Genomic DNA, 18,310 nt, shown 5'->3' on the forward strand with positions numbered 1-18,310 from the left:
TAAGTAGCAGCACAATAGTTTCAGGAAGCCGTGATGTCTGGCGCATTTTTTTCGCAACAAAGGGAAAGTTTGTGATGGTTCGAAGATTTCAAACTTGCGGAAACGTCACACGAGCAAGACGAACGAAGAACGAGAAGGCAAACAGCTGACCCGGGGGTTGTTAGACAGCGCTTCGCCCTGCACTCCATCGTCCTTGTTCGTGCGACGTTTCCGCAAGTATTTTATTCCGTGTGAAGTAACCGTTAGAAGGAATTCCGCACAGATACGGATGGTGCGAGGGAAGTTCGGGGAAGGCCGGAGGGATCCGGACATCGAAATCAGCTGGAGTGCGATGATGTCAAGAATAATGTGCATAAAATTATCTTGACTTTACCTTCTGCGTCTAGCCATACTATATGCCCTCTTATGTTTTCGTGAAGGTTTTACTTGCTTTGAATTATATTAGGAAGCTAAACCAGACAGAAAGTGTTGCATACACCAAGCAAGGTAACATCGCAGAAAAAAGAGTCAGTGTGCGGGCTGAACATACGCGCAGGTATCACTTCAAAGCAACCCCCAAAATTAGTTCCGGGGGATATGACTTGCGCCACACGGGGAGAGAAAGAATAGAGTTTCGCGAGCTCGAATGGACGCAACGTAATTACCTAAGGCCGGCTTGGCGTCTGCCCTCCCGGCGCGTTCAAGCTCTCAGTCCAGTCGGTATGACCGGAGGGTCCCGGCTGTAGGCGTCTGCTATCCGGAGCCTGCACCAAGAGACGGAGATGGAGCGTGTGCTACCAGAGTTAAGCTTCTTGTGCGTCAGTACCTCCGTAAGATTGACGTCGCAATAACAATGTTTCGAGGTAGGCGTTGCCGTCAGAGACATGCATGCTCTAAGCACTTCGCTTTCTTAGCAGACGCGACGGCCTGAATTTTGAAATTCGGTGATACGCGCGAAAGGCATGTATCTGATTCGCAACTGTAAAAGGTAGTAAGCCTAACATCCCTTATCGCTAAGGTCCAGGATGGTACAAGATGAATTGTACTCATTGTTCACAGGTGCCTTATCATCCGCAATGTGGTTCCGATGCTTGTTTTGTGGTTTCCTTAAACGAATTCTGAGCTCTATGCTGTGTGCCTGATTAGCCTGACACATGCTCTCGGCGTCGTAGGCCTTGGCGGCTTGGCGTTTTAGCCCACGGAGACGTAACCATTCGAAGGGGGGGGGGGTAGATGTATGCAGCTTTTCTGTAAAAACAACGGCAACAAGTCATTGTGGATCATCCGGAAACACCTGCAGGCACGCCCGCGACGTCGCGGCGCGGCTGCCGTAGCATGTTATCCGCGACACGAGCACAGTTTGTGCGCTTAACGTCTGTTTGGAACAATTATGTTTTGTAGTAGAATAGCGGGTAACAGCGGGTCTGTAGAGATTCAAGCAGGGGTCATTAATGATGGGTCGCGCCTCCTCCTGAATTGTATACGACGTTCATTGCGGCGGGTTCCATGACATGGATTCGATGCGCGCTGCCACGGCAATGTTCTCACAATTTCGACGTCCACTGCCCTCTCGATTCCGTGCGCTCACTCATTTGAGCGCAGCACCCGTGCATTGTTTTGATGTAGATGAGCGTGAAGGCATGGCCGACTGTATGTATACTTGCCAGGTGCGCCGGACGAAGGCGGCAGGCACCCGGGCTTCCGCCACTGCATCACGCACACGTTCTCCTGAGGCTCGCTGCGGAAGCAAGAGGAACGAAAGAACAAAAAGGCAGGTTCAGCAAGTCGACGCACCAACGCGGGACGCACTTGAAAATGAAAAAGAAAATGAATCAAGTGTACGTCTTTCTCTGACTCTTCCGCGGTTTACTTGTGGTGGAATGGTAGCAGGCTGCTTTAATTTGAGTTTTTTTTTTTTTTTTTTCACGTGAGTGCCATGTTTTTTTTTTCCGTTGGGAGCAAGTTTCTTGATGTGCTCGGCTGGATTAAGAGCCTGTTTCAGAACAATTTTTAGAACTGCATCTTGTAGACATTTCTGAGGGAAACGTAACAGAGGCAAAGAATGCCGCATGAGCAAGAAAGTGCATCGCTAGGCAGCGCCCAGGAGTGTGTTAGACACAGCGGCTGCTGAATCTACCAATAGAGAGCACGATAGCTGCACAGGATGCACAGCGGACGACAGTGGGGAGAGGATGTTAGTGTATATATAGCAGCGTCCTGGTTCGGGCCTATGTGGTCTTATCTCCCCTTGTATACGTAGCGTATCGCCTTTGTCGCGTTTCTCGTCTCGTAATAGTTTCATAAAATTTAACGGGTCATGGTCCTGGGCCGGTGTCGATGCTCTGCGTCGCGCTTGTCAGTATGAAGAATATCGTTCAATGAGCCTCCGTTGACCCCGAAGTGCGGACTAAACTAGAACTGTGGTCGATCCCTCTGCCATAGGAATCGGTAAAACACGAAACTGAAATGTGCAGCGAAATCTGCAGCTGAGCACGACCTGCTCATTGGCGGTGGTCTTGTGGGTGTGCTTGGCGAGCGACGTCCTGCTGGCGAGTCGCTTCGGCTGGCATCATTTCTGTGACGGATATGACACCAGTGAAATCTTGGTAGCCGTTACACCTCGGTGGAATGGGAAGGGTTTCAGTTCATGAGCCCGTTTAATAAAGTGAAATCTTGGTGTATCCCGGCATAAAACACTTTCGTGTTAAAATATAAAACCCGAAAACGAACAACCCGAAGTATAAGGTACTCTTTAGTAATAAATGTTGATTGATTGATTGTGGGGTTTAACGCGCCGACGCAACGCAGGCGATGAGGCGCGCCGTAGTGGAGGGCTCCGGATTAATTTTGACCACCTGGGGATCTTTAACGTGCGCCGAAAGCTCGTACACACGGGCGTTTTTGCTTTTCGCCTCCATCAGAAAACCGGCCGTCGCGGCCGGGAATTGAACCCGCGACCTCGTGCTCAGCAGCGCAACGCCTTAGCTACTGAGCCACTAGTAATAAATGTTGCTTCCCCGCAAGAAGACCTTGTGTGCAGGGGTGCACCCTTTGCAGGCCGCTTGCTTCGTTGTACTGGCGTCACTTCCGTGACGGATATGGCGTCAGCGAAATCTTCGTGAATCCCAGAATAAAATACTCTCGTGGTAATACAATAAAGATTGAAGTAATAGTATAATCAAAACTAACCAAGGGCTGCTCCTCCCGCTTCATTGCTAGAATTTGCATACCCCTTACTGAGACGACCTTCAATTTTATCGCATGCAGAGGGAGGTGTACTCACGACGGCCTTGTGCGTAGGACGAGTCTCGCCAGGCTGGCGCCCTGCGCGAGCAGCGGCTGCGCCTCCGGCAGAGGCGCCTTGGGCGGCAGCGTAGCCGCGTTGCCGGCCCCGGCGCCGGCCCCGCCCCTTGCGGCCGCCGTGGGTCCGACGGGAGAGGGCGGCGGGGCTCGCAGGGCGAGCGGCTTTCCGGCCGTCAGGTGCGGCGTCTCGCCGGGCTTGGCCAGCTTGTAGCTGCGCTTGTGCAGCTTGGCCTCCAGCCGCGTCTTGTCGCGCTGGTAGTAGACGCCCGCGAAGATGAGCACGTTGAGCACGAGCAGCGAGCAGCCCACGGCGATGGTCACGCTCAGGGCCGTCGAGTAGCCGCCGCCCGACAGGGGCTCCCACAGCGGCCGCGCCGTCGACGCCGCCTCGGCGGGCCACGCACCGCTCTCGTTGCCCTGCGCCGCCGGCTCTTTTCATTAAGAACGTTGCCCCTTCTAAACAGATGCATCATTCAATAAAACAATGTTAAAACAGTTCCCGCCATATTTAGGAATCGATGAAGATTTTACGCACAGAAAAATAAACATTTACCGTTTTAAAGGAGTAGTGACGCGGAATTTTTGTGTTCGGTTTTTTTTTTTCGCGGCTATAGGTGCGTACGAGCCCACTAATCCTAGAATGACACATTGGATTGTCGAACGCAGCCTAAATAATTATTTCCAGCTCCGTATATTTGTATCAGTTTCGGTTTCGATGAAGCGAACACCGAGGCAGCCGCCATGACGGGATGGCGCATTTGACGTCACTGTTCTTGTCGCATCCCAGCCGATTCCGGTCTGGGCGCGCTCGTGCGCGCGCCAGACCAGTTCGACTGGCCGTAGTCGCACGTGACGTCAGTCCCAAAAACTGTGACGTGCGCACAAGGTGTAAAAGAGCGCGCCAACAGCACCGAGGCCGCCTCGATACGTGACGGGAGCCCCGACGTCGGCCGTTTCGGTCGAAGCGCAGATGACGTCGTGAGCTCGCTCGATGGCGCGGATGAGCTTTCTCATGCGCGCAAGGATTAAAATTGATTTACAATATGTTTTACTGAAGGATATTGGCTTAAAATTCCGAGAGGGTATCTTTATATACAAGGGAAGCTTTTTACACAGTTATCTGAGCTTTAAAATTTCGCGTCAGTACTCCTTTAAAGGGGCCCTGCAACACTTTTATTTCATTTTCTTTTTTCGGCATCTGACATTATTTCAAAACGGGCTCGATAAGTGTGTCTAGTCCTTAGGATCAGGTAGCTAGGATATATCCGAGCCAAATATTACTGCTCCACGCATACTTGCAAACTTTAAACTCGCTCAAAATTTTCTCCTCTCTCAAGAGCTAGGGCAACTCGTAAGGCTGACCTGCACCACGATGGGGCGTCACATACTCGACTCACTGGGTATTGCTCACCCCCACAGCGCGACGACCCGATTCGCGATCCCGCAAACTATAAAGGAATACCTTTACACCTCTCCGCTCCCGCGTAACGTGCATCCCATACATAACAAGGAGCAGCGAGAGGCCAGAGCCCGAGCTTTGGAAAAAAATTCCCCGCATTTCCCCGAGGGGAAGAATGTGAAAGTGCGAATGCACGAGTTGAATTTGCGCGGTTCGGTAATGTTCGCGAAAGAGAGATCACACACACACACACACACACACACACACACACACACACACACACACACACACACACAACTACAAAGAAAGAAAGATGCATTTATTCACAGACACATATTTGTGTTGTCGTTGTACTTGATTGCTAGAGCGGATCTCAGCTTTGAAATTTCGTGTCAGTACTCCTTTAAGCAGGTGCATTAGCCCTTCTCACGCCCGATTCTTGGCCAATCCCCCACGTGGGTATGTGCCATGTCAGCGGCCAGGCAGCGCGCGCCCATCTCCCCCCGTTGCCAAGGAAGACGAGGAGATTCCTGGCCAATCCCCCACGTGGGTATGTGCCATGTGCATTCGCACGAGCGCGGACATCGCCGGTGGACGCAGGTTCAGGGTCGCTTAAGAAGTGCATTCGCACTTAAAACACTCTGCGAAATCCGAGAACGTAGTCTACGTGGAGGCGGCCGACTACGCCGGTCGCGAAGCAACGGCCATAGCGGTGGTCAACAACCCGGGTGACTCCATCGCCCCTGCTCCATTGCACGAGAGACTGTGGTTGGAGTAGAGGCACCCGCTGCTCTAGCCACGGTTGCCTCCACAAAGAGCAAGGCAATCATAAGTGACCTCAAGTAAGCGAATATAAATTTCTCCGTAAGACAAATCTGCAGGAAGGCGTCCGCAATCCTAATTTCTCTAACCCAAAAACGGGACCGGCAAGACCAACCTAATTTGCACCCCCGCCCACTCCGGCCTGGGATGGAACGAGCACGCGTAAGACGCTGCTAGAGGCTTTACCGACCGAGCGGGGGCACCTCTTGCGTGGACCTCGTCCCCATGTAAGCCAGGGACAGACTCGCGCCATGCGGAGACATTATAACTCATTATCGTTTGCCCACCCGCGCACCCATCCTTCAGTGAGCGACATTCGGTGGTCTGGCGACCTCTACAGACCCACTCATATACTAACCCACTTGTGTATAGCTATTTCTACCGGGGGCGCTATTCGGCCGGTCTCATAGATGTCAGGAACATGTGAATTTAGCACACATGTTATAACAATGTCCGCAGGCGGTCACGAATGGCCTCACAATCACTAACAGTGAGCAGTGGGAAACCGTGCTGCTCAGGTTACAGGTACTGCCCGTGAGATTAACTCTGGTGCGTCCAGCTGGATGAGGACGCTTCCACAGCCCAGGGGCTCCCCCGGCCGAAGACTAGCACCGCAGGTGGTAAGCTTATTAAAGCTTATTCGCCCTTCCTACCTCTCGGTGAAGGAGCTCCGTCTCCTTTCCTTCAAAACCACGTTGGGCAAATCTTTCCCTCTCTCTGTTCTCTTAAGTCTGAACAGTGTATGGGTGCGCAAGTGACTCCGCACGATTGCCGCTATCGGCCGGCTTTCTTTCACTTACAGCAATGGGTGCATTCGATAGCCCGTTTAAAAAACTGCAACAAATGCGAAGTAGAAATGTGTGTGTGTGTGTGTGTGTGTGTGTGTGTGTGTGTGTGTGTGTGTGTGTGTGTGTGTGTGTGTGTGTGTGTGTGTGTGTGTGTGTGTGTGTGTGTGTGTGTGTGTGTGTGTGTGCGCGCGCGTGCGGGCGTACGGGCGTGCGTGCGGGCGTGCGGGCGTGCGGTCGTGCGTGCGTGTGTGTGTGTGTGCGTATGTGTGCGTGTGTGCGTGTGTGCGGGCGTGCGGGCGTGCGTGCGGGCGTGCGTGCGTGTGTGTGTGTGTGTGTGTGTGTGTGTGTGAGAGAGAGAGAGAGAGAGAGAGAGAGAGAGAGAGAGAGAGGGAGAGAGAGAGAGGGAGAGAGAGAGCATTAAAACGTCTGTAGAGTCACATGGCCACTTGTAGCCTGCAGCCACCGTGTCGGCTGGAGAGCACAAAGGGTTCAGGGGTTCCAAGATTCCTTCGATGGGCTGCACGAGTGGTGGCTACAGTAGGCTAGAGGCCTCTTGGTGGAGCGGTCCAGCTGGCCGACGCGTATGGAATTTCAGGAGGATGCGCTCAGGGACATGCTTTATATGTGTGTACGTGAAGGTAGCGACCGAAAGCTTAGTAGTGGAGTGTACAGGTGCCGTCAGAAGTAACTGCAGCACAGGAGCTGTTGCCGATCCGCCTAGGAGCGCCGTGTAGCTGCACCGGCGGCAAACGAAAGGACAAGAACACGCATGCGCGCCTTCAGACGGGGATACCCCATTTATATATCTCGAACCACTTTATTTAACCTGGCTTCGAGCATTCTGAGCACCATACTGGTCTCGGTGATGGCGCTGATAGCAGAGACACATCTGACAACGTCTTTGACCCACTTCCAGTGCACGCGAGCTGCCGGAGAAGCGGCGCTCTCACTGGGATCCGCAATGACAGTTTTGTTTTCTTCAAATATTTTTAAATGTGTATACTATTAGCGCCATCGCCGATACCAGTATGCTGCGAGGAATTCTCGAATACAGGTTAGAAGAAGTGTTTTCAAATGTATAGGTGGGCTATCGCCGTCGCCAGGCGCGCATGCGTGTCGTCGTTCTTTTGTTTGCCGCCGATGCAGCTACACGGCGCTCCTGTGCGGTTCGGCCACAGCTCCCGTGCCCCAATTACTTCGGACGGCTCCTGTACCTCTGAGGTTGCGGATGTGGTGGTCAGCCATGTCACAAGAGAGTGAGTGTGTCTCTTCTGTACTGCCTCATAAATGTGGCCTCTCGTCTGGTGAAGTGTGCGGATGGGCGAAGGGGTGGGGGATAGGAAGCTGAGCGGCGAGTAGGGCCCGGAGGCGTATCTTCTGTTTTTGTGGCGAAGCTCTATATACAATCGCTGTCTGTTACCGCCTGGCAACAGCTTTTCGCTTCTCAAGTATGTATATGACGCAGTGTTGGCGATAACTATAGCTTTCGGAGTGCTGCCAGGCAAGATGAAAAGAGCCAAAGCATTAATTGGCACAGCTGCAGGATTTTTTAAACTATTCGCCCAAGTTGCCTGAATCACCCTTATAAACACCTTTATATGCAAGGCAATGTCTTGTAATCTTGTCAAAGTAGAGGTTGCTTCTTACACTCATACACTCAAAATATATCAACGAGCCAAAAAATTATGGCGGGTGAGGACGGACATATTGTTGCCATGAATGCCATACTGCCGACGACGAGGAAATTAATGTCTACCGCAAAAACGTGCAAGTGATGATGTCAGTATACAAGCACAAGTGCAAGAGCTTCGCTTTATGTCGACTGCCACCTCTGCGTAATATCTGCCCATTTTTGACAGAAAAGCTCTGATACGATCTCTGGACACACGGCGCGCGCGTGGAACCGGGCTTCCATGGTGCCAAAGGGTTACTTTGAAAATCGCGAAAAACGAATGGTTCTAGATAAGACAAGGAAAGACTACAATAGTATACCTTTATCTTATAAGCCACGTAGCGGTATACATTTAAATCGTTTTAGATGCGTTTACTTAGAGCGCGAAAAATCGTCGCATGGGTTCGTTGTTCCTTCGGGATTTCGGGCTTTGAAGGATTGACGATCCATTGGTCCAACGGTTGGACGCACTTTTCGCTTCCGCACTTCTCTCAACTTACTTTAGGAAGGGAGGACAATTTTTTTTTTATTGCTACGAGCGTGTAACCTAACGCGCTCTGTGCCGGGTCGTCATCATCCCAACTACTCCTCTCTGCGAGTTTCCTGTAAAGCATGCAGCACCACGCAAGATGTCATAGTGTGGCAAAGCCAGACTTAAGTCACACCCGTTTAGTTTGCACTTCGCGCCGTGCATGGTACTACGTGCTTGCCTCTTCGACATAAGTCCCCTCACACCTCTATGCCCGCACTTGCCCTTCTCTGGGCATCCAATGACTTTATCTATACAATCCGTCCGCCACTTAGGTTATCTTTGGCGCGTTAAAACAACCAAAGTAGAATATTATCCTGCTCGACACCCTCGTTCTCCCTGTAACCCAAATGTCCCATCCCGCATCCTGATCCTGAATTTGGGGAGAATAGCAGAGATTGCTTCCTTTCTCAGTACTCTCTCTCTCTCTCTCTCTCTCTCTCTCTCTCTCTCTCTCTCTCTCTCTCTCTCTCTCTCTCTCTCTCTCTCTCTCTCTCTCTCTCTCTCTCTCTCTCTCTCTCTCTCTCTCTCTCTCTCTCTCTCTCTCTCTCTCTCTCTCTCTCGCTGCGCTTACAGCTGCTCTCTCGACGATGTGGCGTGCAACGCGCCTCGCAGCAGCATTTATCCCTCACACGTCGTCGCGACGATTGCACCTGCCTCCTCGCAAGGCCGGGGATTAGGACTGCTCACCCCGATAGGCGCCCGAACACATCAACCCTCCAGACGCGGCCCAGCGGGAAACACTGGGTCGCGTGCCGATAGGAGAGGAGCTCTCATGCAAAGTGCACTTGCGAGCAGGATCAGCCTAGAGCACTCGCCTGCGAGGCCTGTGGCATTCCGGGTGCCGGTGATAGCGGGGCTGCGCTGCTGCTGCTGCTGGTGCTGCTGCTACTGCTGCTGGGCGCCGTGGACGAGGAGGAGGAAGAGGAGACGATGGGCGCCGTGCCGTCCAGCGAGCGCACGTGGCCGTCGTAGCTGAGCGGGTTGTCATGGTCCTCGAGCAGGTGGTGCGCCTCGGGGGCCCCCGGCCGGTGAAGCTGCGGGATCAGGTGCAGCCACAGCGACAACCGGTGCGCGTGGTAGTGGTCCTTCACCTTCGGCTTCAGACCTGCGTTCGGGCATGCAAACGCAGTGTAGGGCGGCCGGATGCTGAAGGGTTAAGAGCACGGGAAACCTTAAACACGATGGGTCTTATGTTATCCGCGTTTCCGTGTTAAACTGCGTGTTGCATGTGCGATTCTATACTCGGGTACAACTTAAGAACGGCAGCGAAGTTGCCGCTGTGCCTCATCACCGCAACAGGATGTTACTCCGCGCGGCGCAAGTAGTGCGGTACTGGGAACATATTGAACATGCCACGAGCCGTTTTCGTGATTTTTTGAACTTACTATGCTTATAAACTACTGCAGCGACGACAAACAAACTACCTGAGAAAAGGCAGACGATATCACGAATTCATAGCAATCTCCTTTCAAAACCCGCGCGCCCGTTGACATCCCGGGGCCGTCGCTTAGGCGGAGTGATACCGTACCTGAGCTATTGCCGTTCTTATCTTGTTACCAAATGTAGACACGATGGCGAGGGTGATGCGGGAAGAAAAGACGACGGCTTTTTTCATGGGTCCTGAGAAACTGAATCTTCCATTTTATAAATAATAAATTACGTCGTATTTTGAACACACTCGGAAATCGGTGAAGGGTCCACACTAACGTTTTTATACTTCACTGCTCGATATTCAGACCGCGCGCGGTAATCCTCTGCATTCTCACATCCTTTCAGCACTCACTACGGCGGCTGCCATGTTTGCTAATAGAAAATTATTCGGCGCCTTTTTATGCATTTCTAGCGACATCTCTCGCCCCAACATATTACGACGTTTGCGTTGAAGAAAAGAATTTCTGCCTACACAAGCACGTCCGAGAAGAGATGGCGGTGCTTTGGTCTATTCTGTAAACAGTGTTTCTCGTGAGGGTCGTATTTCACGGGTAATTTGGGGATAATCATTAAAGACAAGACGGGAAGGCGAGAAGATGGGACCATACTCTCCACGCTCAAAGGTAGCCCACGAATCTAAAAACACAAAAACACGTATATTCCCAATACCACTGTACCTTGAAGCAAGCAACAAATTATTGCGATTTCGCTTAACGTCAGGCCATCAGAACTGATCCGCGTGTAAAACGGCAAAGCAAGGGCTGCATCTTATGCAACACAGCAAGGATGTATAGTATCGGGAAGAATTTCATCAAAGAAGGAAAGCCGAGGTATCCATAAGATACCAGGGGCCAAACGGTTCACCCCGGCGTGCTTACCGATGAGCAGATACTTTTGGTGTGCAGGTTCGTAAGGTGGCCAGGCGATCCGTTCGAAGCGCCCTTTAGAATGCAGCTCGCCACCGCCACCACCGCCTGCGCCGTGGCCCGTGTAGCTAGGGTCCCTGCGTGGCGGGAAACAACGCACGTTTCGCCCCATGCCGCATCGGGCCGCAAAAAAAAAAAACAAAATGTTTCTCCAAGAGCTTTTGAAAGATGCGAGATTATATTTACGCAACAAGGTGTGCTGTCGGGTGATTTTATTCAGAATATAAAGCAACAAAAGAGCTCTACGATACAAAGAACGAGAAAAAGAGGCAGGAAATAAACAGCACCTGAACCCTCTGTTTCTCTGGTCCTTCGTTTTTTAACACATTTACTCTATCACGTTAGCACATACCATGACTGATGTTTGTCTAGTTTAGTATAAAACGAGTCTATACGGTAGCAGCATCATGAATTTAGTTTTACGAGTCAGAAATTATGTCGGAAATAATTGAATCGGGTGTATGTGGACACACAAAAAAATTGGAAGCAGTCAACTGGCGGGACACGGCTGGAGCTAGGCAAAGTGTGATCGTGGACCAATTTCTATAGAATTTATGCCTCTGTACGTTTCATAAAAAACTGGCTCTGATGCCACCCCTGACGTTTCCCCTTATTTTCTCAATAGTGCAATTATGTGTTTGTTTTTGCAATTCGTCTGAAATTATGTTCATATCCCCCGTTTTTTTCTTTTTCTACCCTCCGGCTGTATGAAAGAGCTCACATCACGACAAAAAACTTGCGCAAATAAACAAGGCGATCGCTTCTTAATCGCGCTTTAAAATATGGGAAAATTTTTCAGCGGAATTACCGAGAAATTATCATCTTCGAGATGTAATTTTCAAGCATTAGCGTTCACGGACACCGCTCATCAAAAATGGTTACCATACTTCAATGAATCACGTAATCTCTTCCCAACGCACTTTTTTCTCTAAGCCTGGCACACTAGTCCCCATTTTATTAGAGGGTGCGCATAACCCCGACCTCCTACCCTTTACTTCCCCCCTCCGCCTCTATGAGCTGTGGGAGAACCTGATTACCAGCGACCACCAGGACATCCAGGAACTACTGGCATCTAGAGCACCGGTCGCTCGTTCATCACTTGGATTCTGTGACTAGGGAACGACTCCTACTTGATAGCTCATTAAAGTTTCGTACTACTACTACTACTCTCTCCTACCCGCCGCGGTGGCTCAGTGGCTAAGGCATTGCGCTGCTGAGCACGAGGTCGTGGGTTCGATTCCCGGCCGCGGCGGCCGCTTTTCTGATGGAGGCGTAAAGCAAAAACGCCCGTGTGCACGAGATTTCGGCGCTCGTTAAAGAACCCCGGAGGGTCAAAATTAATCAGGAGCCCTCCACATAGGCGCGCATCATCGCCTGCGCTGCGTCGGTGCGTTAAACCCTACAATCACTCAGTCACCTCTACTCTCTCCTACACAAACGTCACGAGTTTCCGGGAAACGGACCACGCGCGTGCATTTTCGCTCCCGTCTCCTCCCTTTCGCCTGTCCTATCTTTTATTCCATGAACACCAGTCCGCGAGCGTATGATAGCGAACCAGGCTGTACACCTCATTAGCCTCCCAGCCTTTCCGTTCTCCTTCCCCCCCCCCACCCCCCCCCCTCCTTCTCCGGCGGATGTGGAACAGTGCTGTGGCCGCAACAGCACTATCCCCGGTGTCCTTTGTCCCCTGTTCACCGTTTGGGATGACAATCACGGCACGTGACGTGCCGTGCGCATCAACCGTACCCGAATTTGGCGAAGTTGGTCCAGAAGGAGACGGTGGCCTCGGCGAGCGCCATCTCGGGCCTGCTGTAGTTGCGTCCGAAGTGTCCCAGCGCGGTGACGAGGGGCGCGCCGAAGACGAAGGCCAGCTCCTCGCCGTGCACGCAGCCCAGCCGGCTCGGGTAGTCCGACGACAGCTCGGCCTGGTGCGCGAACACGTACAGGAAGGTGGGCGCCACGCGCGACAGCAGGCCGGCCGTGCGCACCAGCGGCGCCACCACCAGGGCGTCGCCCACCGCCTCGCCCGTGCTGTCCAGGATGTTGAGCGGGTGCTGCTGCCGCGGCAGAAGGAGAATGGCGGCCATTTATTATAACAATGTGGGACAAAGACGCCCTTCTTCCCATGCACGACGGGAATGACCGCGGCAAAGCGGCTTTTTTAAAGTTGCTAACCAGTGCCGTCTCGATTTTATGCACCCTTACGAAAGAAGTAAGATTGGAGGGTTGGGTGCGGGAGGAATAACTTCAGTAATTAGATTATTTCCGTACGCTGTAGGCTTGCGCAGGAACGCAGTAGAACGTTGCCCTATTGAAATTCAGCCATGTGGGCGTTGAATTTGATTTGGGCAAGCGAATATGCAGATTGAGGAAGACTGGATAGAATAACAAGGGGGGAGGCGAAGGCTTTTTTTTTTGTCTTCGCTCCCGGTTTTCCGTGTTCTCCGCGCGTAGATGTTCAGATTTACCTACCCACTAAAATGACAGCCATCCTTCATAAGTTTATTTAGCGCAGCGTTGTTCTTACAAGTTATTTAGAAGGTGTTGAATGCTATAAATTTGGCCTCATTGGGTAATAAAGTAGGCCTAAATTTGCCCGATTTACAAATTCGGCATAATTGTATATTCTAGCTCAATCATGTCAAAATACGATGACGCAAGGATGCGAGGCTTTCCTTGTCCCGTTCCTTCTCTCCCCTTGTATCACGCCGTTTTCTAGTGGCAAATATTGTATAGTTTTCTTCATATTGTCACGAAGCCAAAGATGACGCAGTTGGCTTGAAGGGAAAAAAAGTTTATTGGAGCGAACTTGTGCCCCACTAACAACTCAAGGAATACACAGGCGCCGGGCGGCGAAGCAGCAGTCAACAAAGTGACGGGCTCAGGCGAGAGTCGGAAAATCGAATGCTCGACTCTGCGGGCATTTATCTTTGGGCGCGAGTGTTTATTGAACCGTCGATTTTATCCAGAACACTGTAGATCAAAGGAGATTATTCTAGGCTGTTGACGTTAGTTCGAAACGCTCTCCCTATCAAAAGAGATAACACGTGCGGCATAAAAATAAAGAATGGAATACGGGCTTCCCTTGGCACACGGATAACAGATACCAAAGCCCGGCGCAGCCTGTCGATAAAAACAAAACAAACAAACCCAATGCATGGGTCACGTCAATATTGATCCGATGTCATCGCAAGTTATTTCTTCAGAGATCAACTCTCGCTCCACGAGATCATCCAAGAGCATCAACGGAATAATGCTGTGACCTGTACTGCCTTACTGGAGCGCTTCGTCAACGGTGTTCCTGTAGAACCTAGGCGCCAGGGATTCGAACTTCGGCTGACTGTGTAAGCTCGTCCAATATAGCCAACGGTCCCAGTGTTCTACTGTATCGTCTGACAGTTCTGCGGAGTGCATCCAGCCCAACATGCTCTGTGATTGCGGCCCTGGGATGTGAACCAGTCCAGTGACCTTTCGTAAATTTTACTCTCAGCACTGCCTTCTGTAGCACTACTGTAAGTAATTGAAGTGAAGCAACAGAAGTGGCCCTACGTTCGGTTTTCTCACCTGAAATTTTCGACCCATATTTCAGGCGGGAAAAGGAAGCTAACACCCCTTCCCCCCCCCCTCCCTTTTTTTTTCCCTTGATACGCCACTCGTATCAACTCTCACAGGGGGAACTTGTGCACCATCCTATTATTTATCAGTTCATTCGTAATAAATAACATACTTTAATCCCCAACGACCCAAAGAAACTCTCATAACGCTTTTTTCTTTGTTCTTTCTCATTTCAGAGAAACCTGATGTGCGCACCGTCCGAGTGAATCCGTTCGAGCTCGCTGGGCGCTTTCACCGTTAGCGCGATCCATTTAAGCGGCTGGGAGATGTGAATAATCAATGGGAAACGTAGGCTCTTTATCGGTTGCCCAAGGCCTTACGAAATAGCTTCCCTGTGCGCTCTGTGATCATGTTAGATACGACCCATTTGGTCCTGAACTTCAGTGAATTCGATTTTTACGTTCCCTCTTTTTTCTTTTCAGGCAAAAAAGTAAAGCCCTGACAAGAAGCCCACGTGCTTATACAAAATTCACATACGGCATAAAGGCAACAACGTTTTGAAATTGTTTTCGTGCTTCGAGAGTAGAACAGTTCCGCAGGCCGTAAGGTAAGAGCTTGTAGGGACCTTTGGCCTTCCGTATTGCATATGCAATTGTTCTACTGAATGCGTAACGTCGAACTTGGTTCCGCGCTCCGTGGGAGCGAGCAGGGACGTTTGCGTTCCGCGTTTCGTCATCCCTGATTCAGGCTCCGTGGCTGTAGTGGCACGTGTATTCGAGCAACTTGTTTCGACGCCTTCGCTACGATACTGTAGCTTCCGCAAAGCCCTAGTGCGGAAGTGGGAGGAGTTAGTTGGGCTGACCGCTTCAGTTCTCAATAAAGCTTCCCCCCCCTCCCCCCCCTCCCCCCTCCCCCCCCCCCTCTCTCTCTCTCTCTCTCTCTCTCTCTCTCTCTCTCTATCTATCTATCTATCTATCTATCTATCTATCTATCTATCTATCTATCTATCTATCTATCTATCTATCCATCTATCTCTATCTCTATCTCTATCTCTATCTCTATCTCTATCTCTCTATTATAGGCTTCCAGCTGCTGAGGCAGTATTTTTGAGGTGGGTGAAGTAGCTTGTATTCACTGGCAAGGCGCGCATGGGGCAACCGTGTGGGTGCGCTGTCACTCGTTACGTCGGGCTTCGCGTGATGGCGGTACTTGTCCGTGCTAAGCACATGACTGTGTTGCACGTTACAAACTCTACCTCACTGAACGCAAAGTATTGCCTGGAGCCCAATGTGAGTGCGATTAATAACATCTCTGTTGACACCACCGTTGAAGATCGGGTTGAAACGGAGCAGACGACGCACACGCCAGTGTTGTTTTTTTTTTTTTTTTTTTTTTTTGCCATGCGGGCGCAGTGGCACAAGCCTCGCCATGTGTGTGGCGCATCGGCCATGTCTGTGGCCATTTCCAGTGTTGCCAAGCGAAGAAATTGACAGCTAAACTTTTCAACGAATAACACCTATACATAACTTTGGCAGAAAGCGACAGCACGTCAGATGGGGCGGGAAGGGGAGTAGACAAACACTTGCTCTTACTACCAACGCTCACTGGCATTTGGTTGTTAGAAAGCGCGAGTGTTTGTCTACGCCCATTCCTGTCTCGTGTGACGCGCTGACGCTTTCTGTGAAATTTATGTACCAACCAGCCCAAGTGTCATGTGACCCGCCGCGGTGGCTCAGTGGCTAAGGCGTTGCGCTGCTGAGCACGAGGTCGCGGGTTCGATTCCCGGCTGCGGCGGCCGCTTTTCTGATGGAGGCGAAAAGCAAAAACGCCCGTGTGTACGAGATTTCGGAGCACGTTAAAGATCCCCAGGTGGTCAAAATTAATCCGGAGCCCTCCACTACGGCGCGCCTCATCGCCTGCGTTGCGTCGGCGCGTTAAACCCTACAATCAATCAATCAATCAAGTGTCATGTCTTCTGATGAATTGAAACTCTCGTAAACGACGTGCGTTTTATAGCAGCTCAGGTTTTGCACGGTTGCAAGCACCCTGTCAACGAGGATACGTCCCGCGGTGCAATGGTTTAAATACGTGAGAAGCAGCTAGGCTGACTTGTCCGCCCTTGCCAATTGGCGGAAGCAAATCTCTTCTTGCATATAACAAGGCAACCAATAGAGCAAATAACAAACAAACGAAAAAGAAAAGATAGGGGAGCGAAGACTGGAACGTTAATTTGTTTTGTTTTCGTTTTAGACGGGAAACGAGTGAACAAAGGCTAAAGAGCAAGAAAAAAAAAACACTGCGCACAAACACTGACAACGGATAGGACAGGCGTTCACTCTTAACTCCCTTAATTAAGTATTTTAGCGTGGCCTCTTCAACGCTGACGACCTTGAACTCCGTTGTCGTTCGGAGTGTCGCAGAATCAAATCGAACATGTTATCTGTTCAGCACAATGCTGTAGGCACTGTACCGTGGTTCTTGAGGAGGCGATGCAGTTATGTGCCGGATGTTTCACTTAACTTAAACCAAGAATGAAAAAAAAAAAACGCAAAGCAGTGGCACATTGTGCAGTCCTGAGGGCAAATTCTACAGCTGTACGGGAGAGCCTGTGAATATATGTATTCATCCCCATTCCCCCAACACTAATCACGCTTCGAGTGTGTTTTTTGTGTATATAAAATTGAATGTTATTGTGTTGATTTGCTGTATCTGCTGGATGGACCCGTGAAGCAAGAGCCTCTGTCAGGCTGCAGCCTTTAGCTCTTGCTTCACTTTCCACAAATTGGAAAGAAGGGAATAAAACTTGATACTTGAAACTTGGAACTTGAAACTGCGTGGTCTTGACATCAGCGCTGAGGCCCTAAAAAATTTATTTCCCCATTCTGTCCAAGGACGTAACGGAACTACGAGAGGTCCTCGCACCGACACCGGAGCAGTGGGACCTCCTGCTGACCAGCGATGCCCTGAAAAACCAGCGCGGCCTGGTGACCGGTGCCATTCAGGCTGCAGCTGGCCATGGCATCCCGGACCGCCATGGATGACTGACAACCATCCCCCTCTTTTTTTCCTATTCTATAGGTGCTAAAAGCTATTCTTCCTATCCTATGGGACTCCTCCGTCTCCCTATTTTGCCCAATTATAATTTTTAACTAAAAAAGTAACCAACTTTAACGCAGAATACTGTTTGGCTAGATGTCTAAGATTTTGTGGTAACGAAATGCGCAGGCCAGAAAACTTAACCAAAAGAGGCTGTTAGTGGGTTTGGAGGAGGGGAAGAACTGGCCACTGATATAAGCTGACAAAAGAGATAAAACGTTAACACGTGGAGAAGAGAAATAAAAGAAGAGATAGTAGAGGAAAACAATAAGATAGGTTTGAAAAAATGCACTGACGATTACTATAAACCATAATGCGAAATTTGGGCGCAGCGCGAACTGCTGTCCTCTCGGTCACGGCGCGTATCCGCTGCGTCTCAGGAAGTGACCGCGTGATCAGCGAACGCACGGCGGCGCCCGCTACTCTGCCCTTATCTCGCAGTGCTTCGCTGTCGCCGGCGAGCATGTTGTTGCAAATCGTGTTTGGACCTCCCCTGAAAATTTCCTGTGGTGCCAAGAACGGTGGGTTGCGCCTGGCGAAGGTGTGAGGGGGAGGCAGTGTGGCGACGCGCTGGGATGTGACGCCTTGGTAGCGCGTGCCTCCACGAACGGGCCGCCCTCCCCCACACAGCGCGTGCCGCCCTCCCCCTCGCCAGACGCTCCTCTCCGTCTTCTTTCTGCTGGAGTGGTTCGTTCGCTCACTCGGTTTCGCGGAATCGGCGCGCCACCGCTAAACCCAGGTACCGGGCGCCAAAGGGCAGTGCACTGAAACGCCCGAATAATTGGACCGAATAAATGGACCTGAAGG

At 51.0% G+C, this 18,310-nt stretch overlaps 1 protein-coding gene across 2 annotated transcripts in view; it reads right to left on the reverse strand.

Annotated features, from left to right (window-relative positions):
• LOC144170188 (neuroligin-4, Y-linked-like) overlaps nt 1-18,310 on the reverse strand; it is an 81,323-nt gene that overhangs the window by 3,077 nt on the left and 59,936 nt on the right. Inside the window, exons 4-9 of one of the 2 annotated variants that reach the window (XM_077699813.1) lie at nt 12,599-12,909; nt 10,805-10,929; nt 9,311-9,600; nt 3,263-3,699; nt 1,644-1,717; nt 645-743 (exon numbers count right to left, since the gene is read on the reverse strand). In XM_077699813.1, the coding sequence (XP_077555939.1) occupies nt 733-743; nt 1,644-1,717; nt 3,263-3,699; nt 9,311-9,600; nt 10,805-10,929; nt 12,599-12,909 (1,248 nt within the window). In that variant the 3' untranslated portion in view covers nt 645-732. The remainder of the gene's footprint in view (nt 1-644; nt 744-1,643; nt 1,718-3,262; nt 3,700-9,310; nt 9,601-10,804; nt 10,930-12,598; nt 12,910-18,310) is intronic. The other variant, XM_077699814.1, reaches the window with a different exon arrangement.

The sequence above is a fragment of the Haemaphysalis longicornis genome, unplaced genomic scaffold (genome assembly GCF_048455015.1).
Source record: "Haemaphysalis longicornis isolate Haplotype H1 unplaced genomic scaffold, Haemaphysalis longicornis Haplotype H1 scaffold_2, whole genome shotgun sequence".
Lineage (NCBI taxonomy): Eukaryota > Metazoa > Arthropoda > Arachnida > Ixodida > Ixodidae > Haemaphysalis > Haemaphysalis longicornis.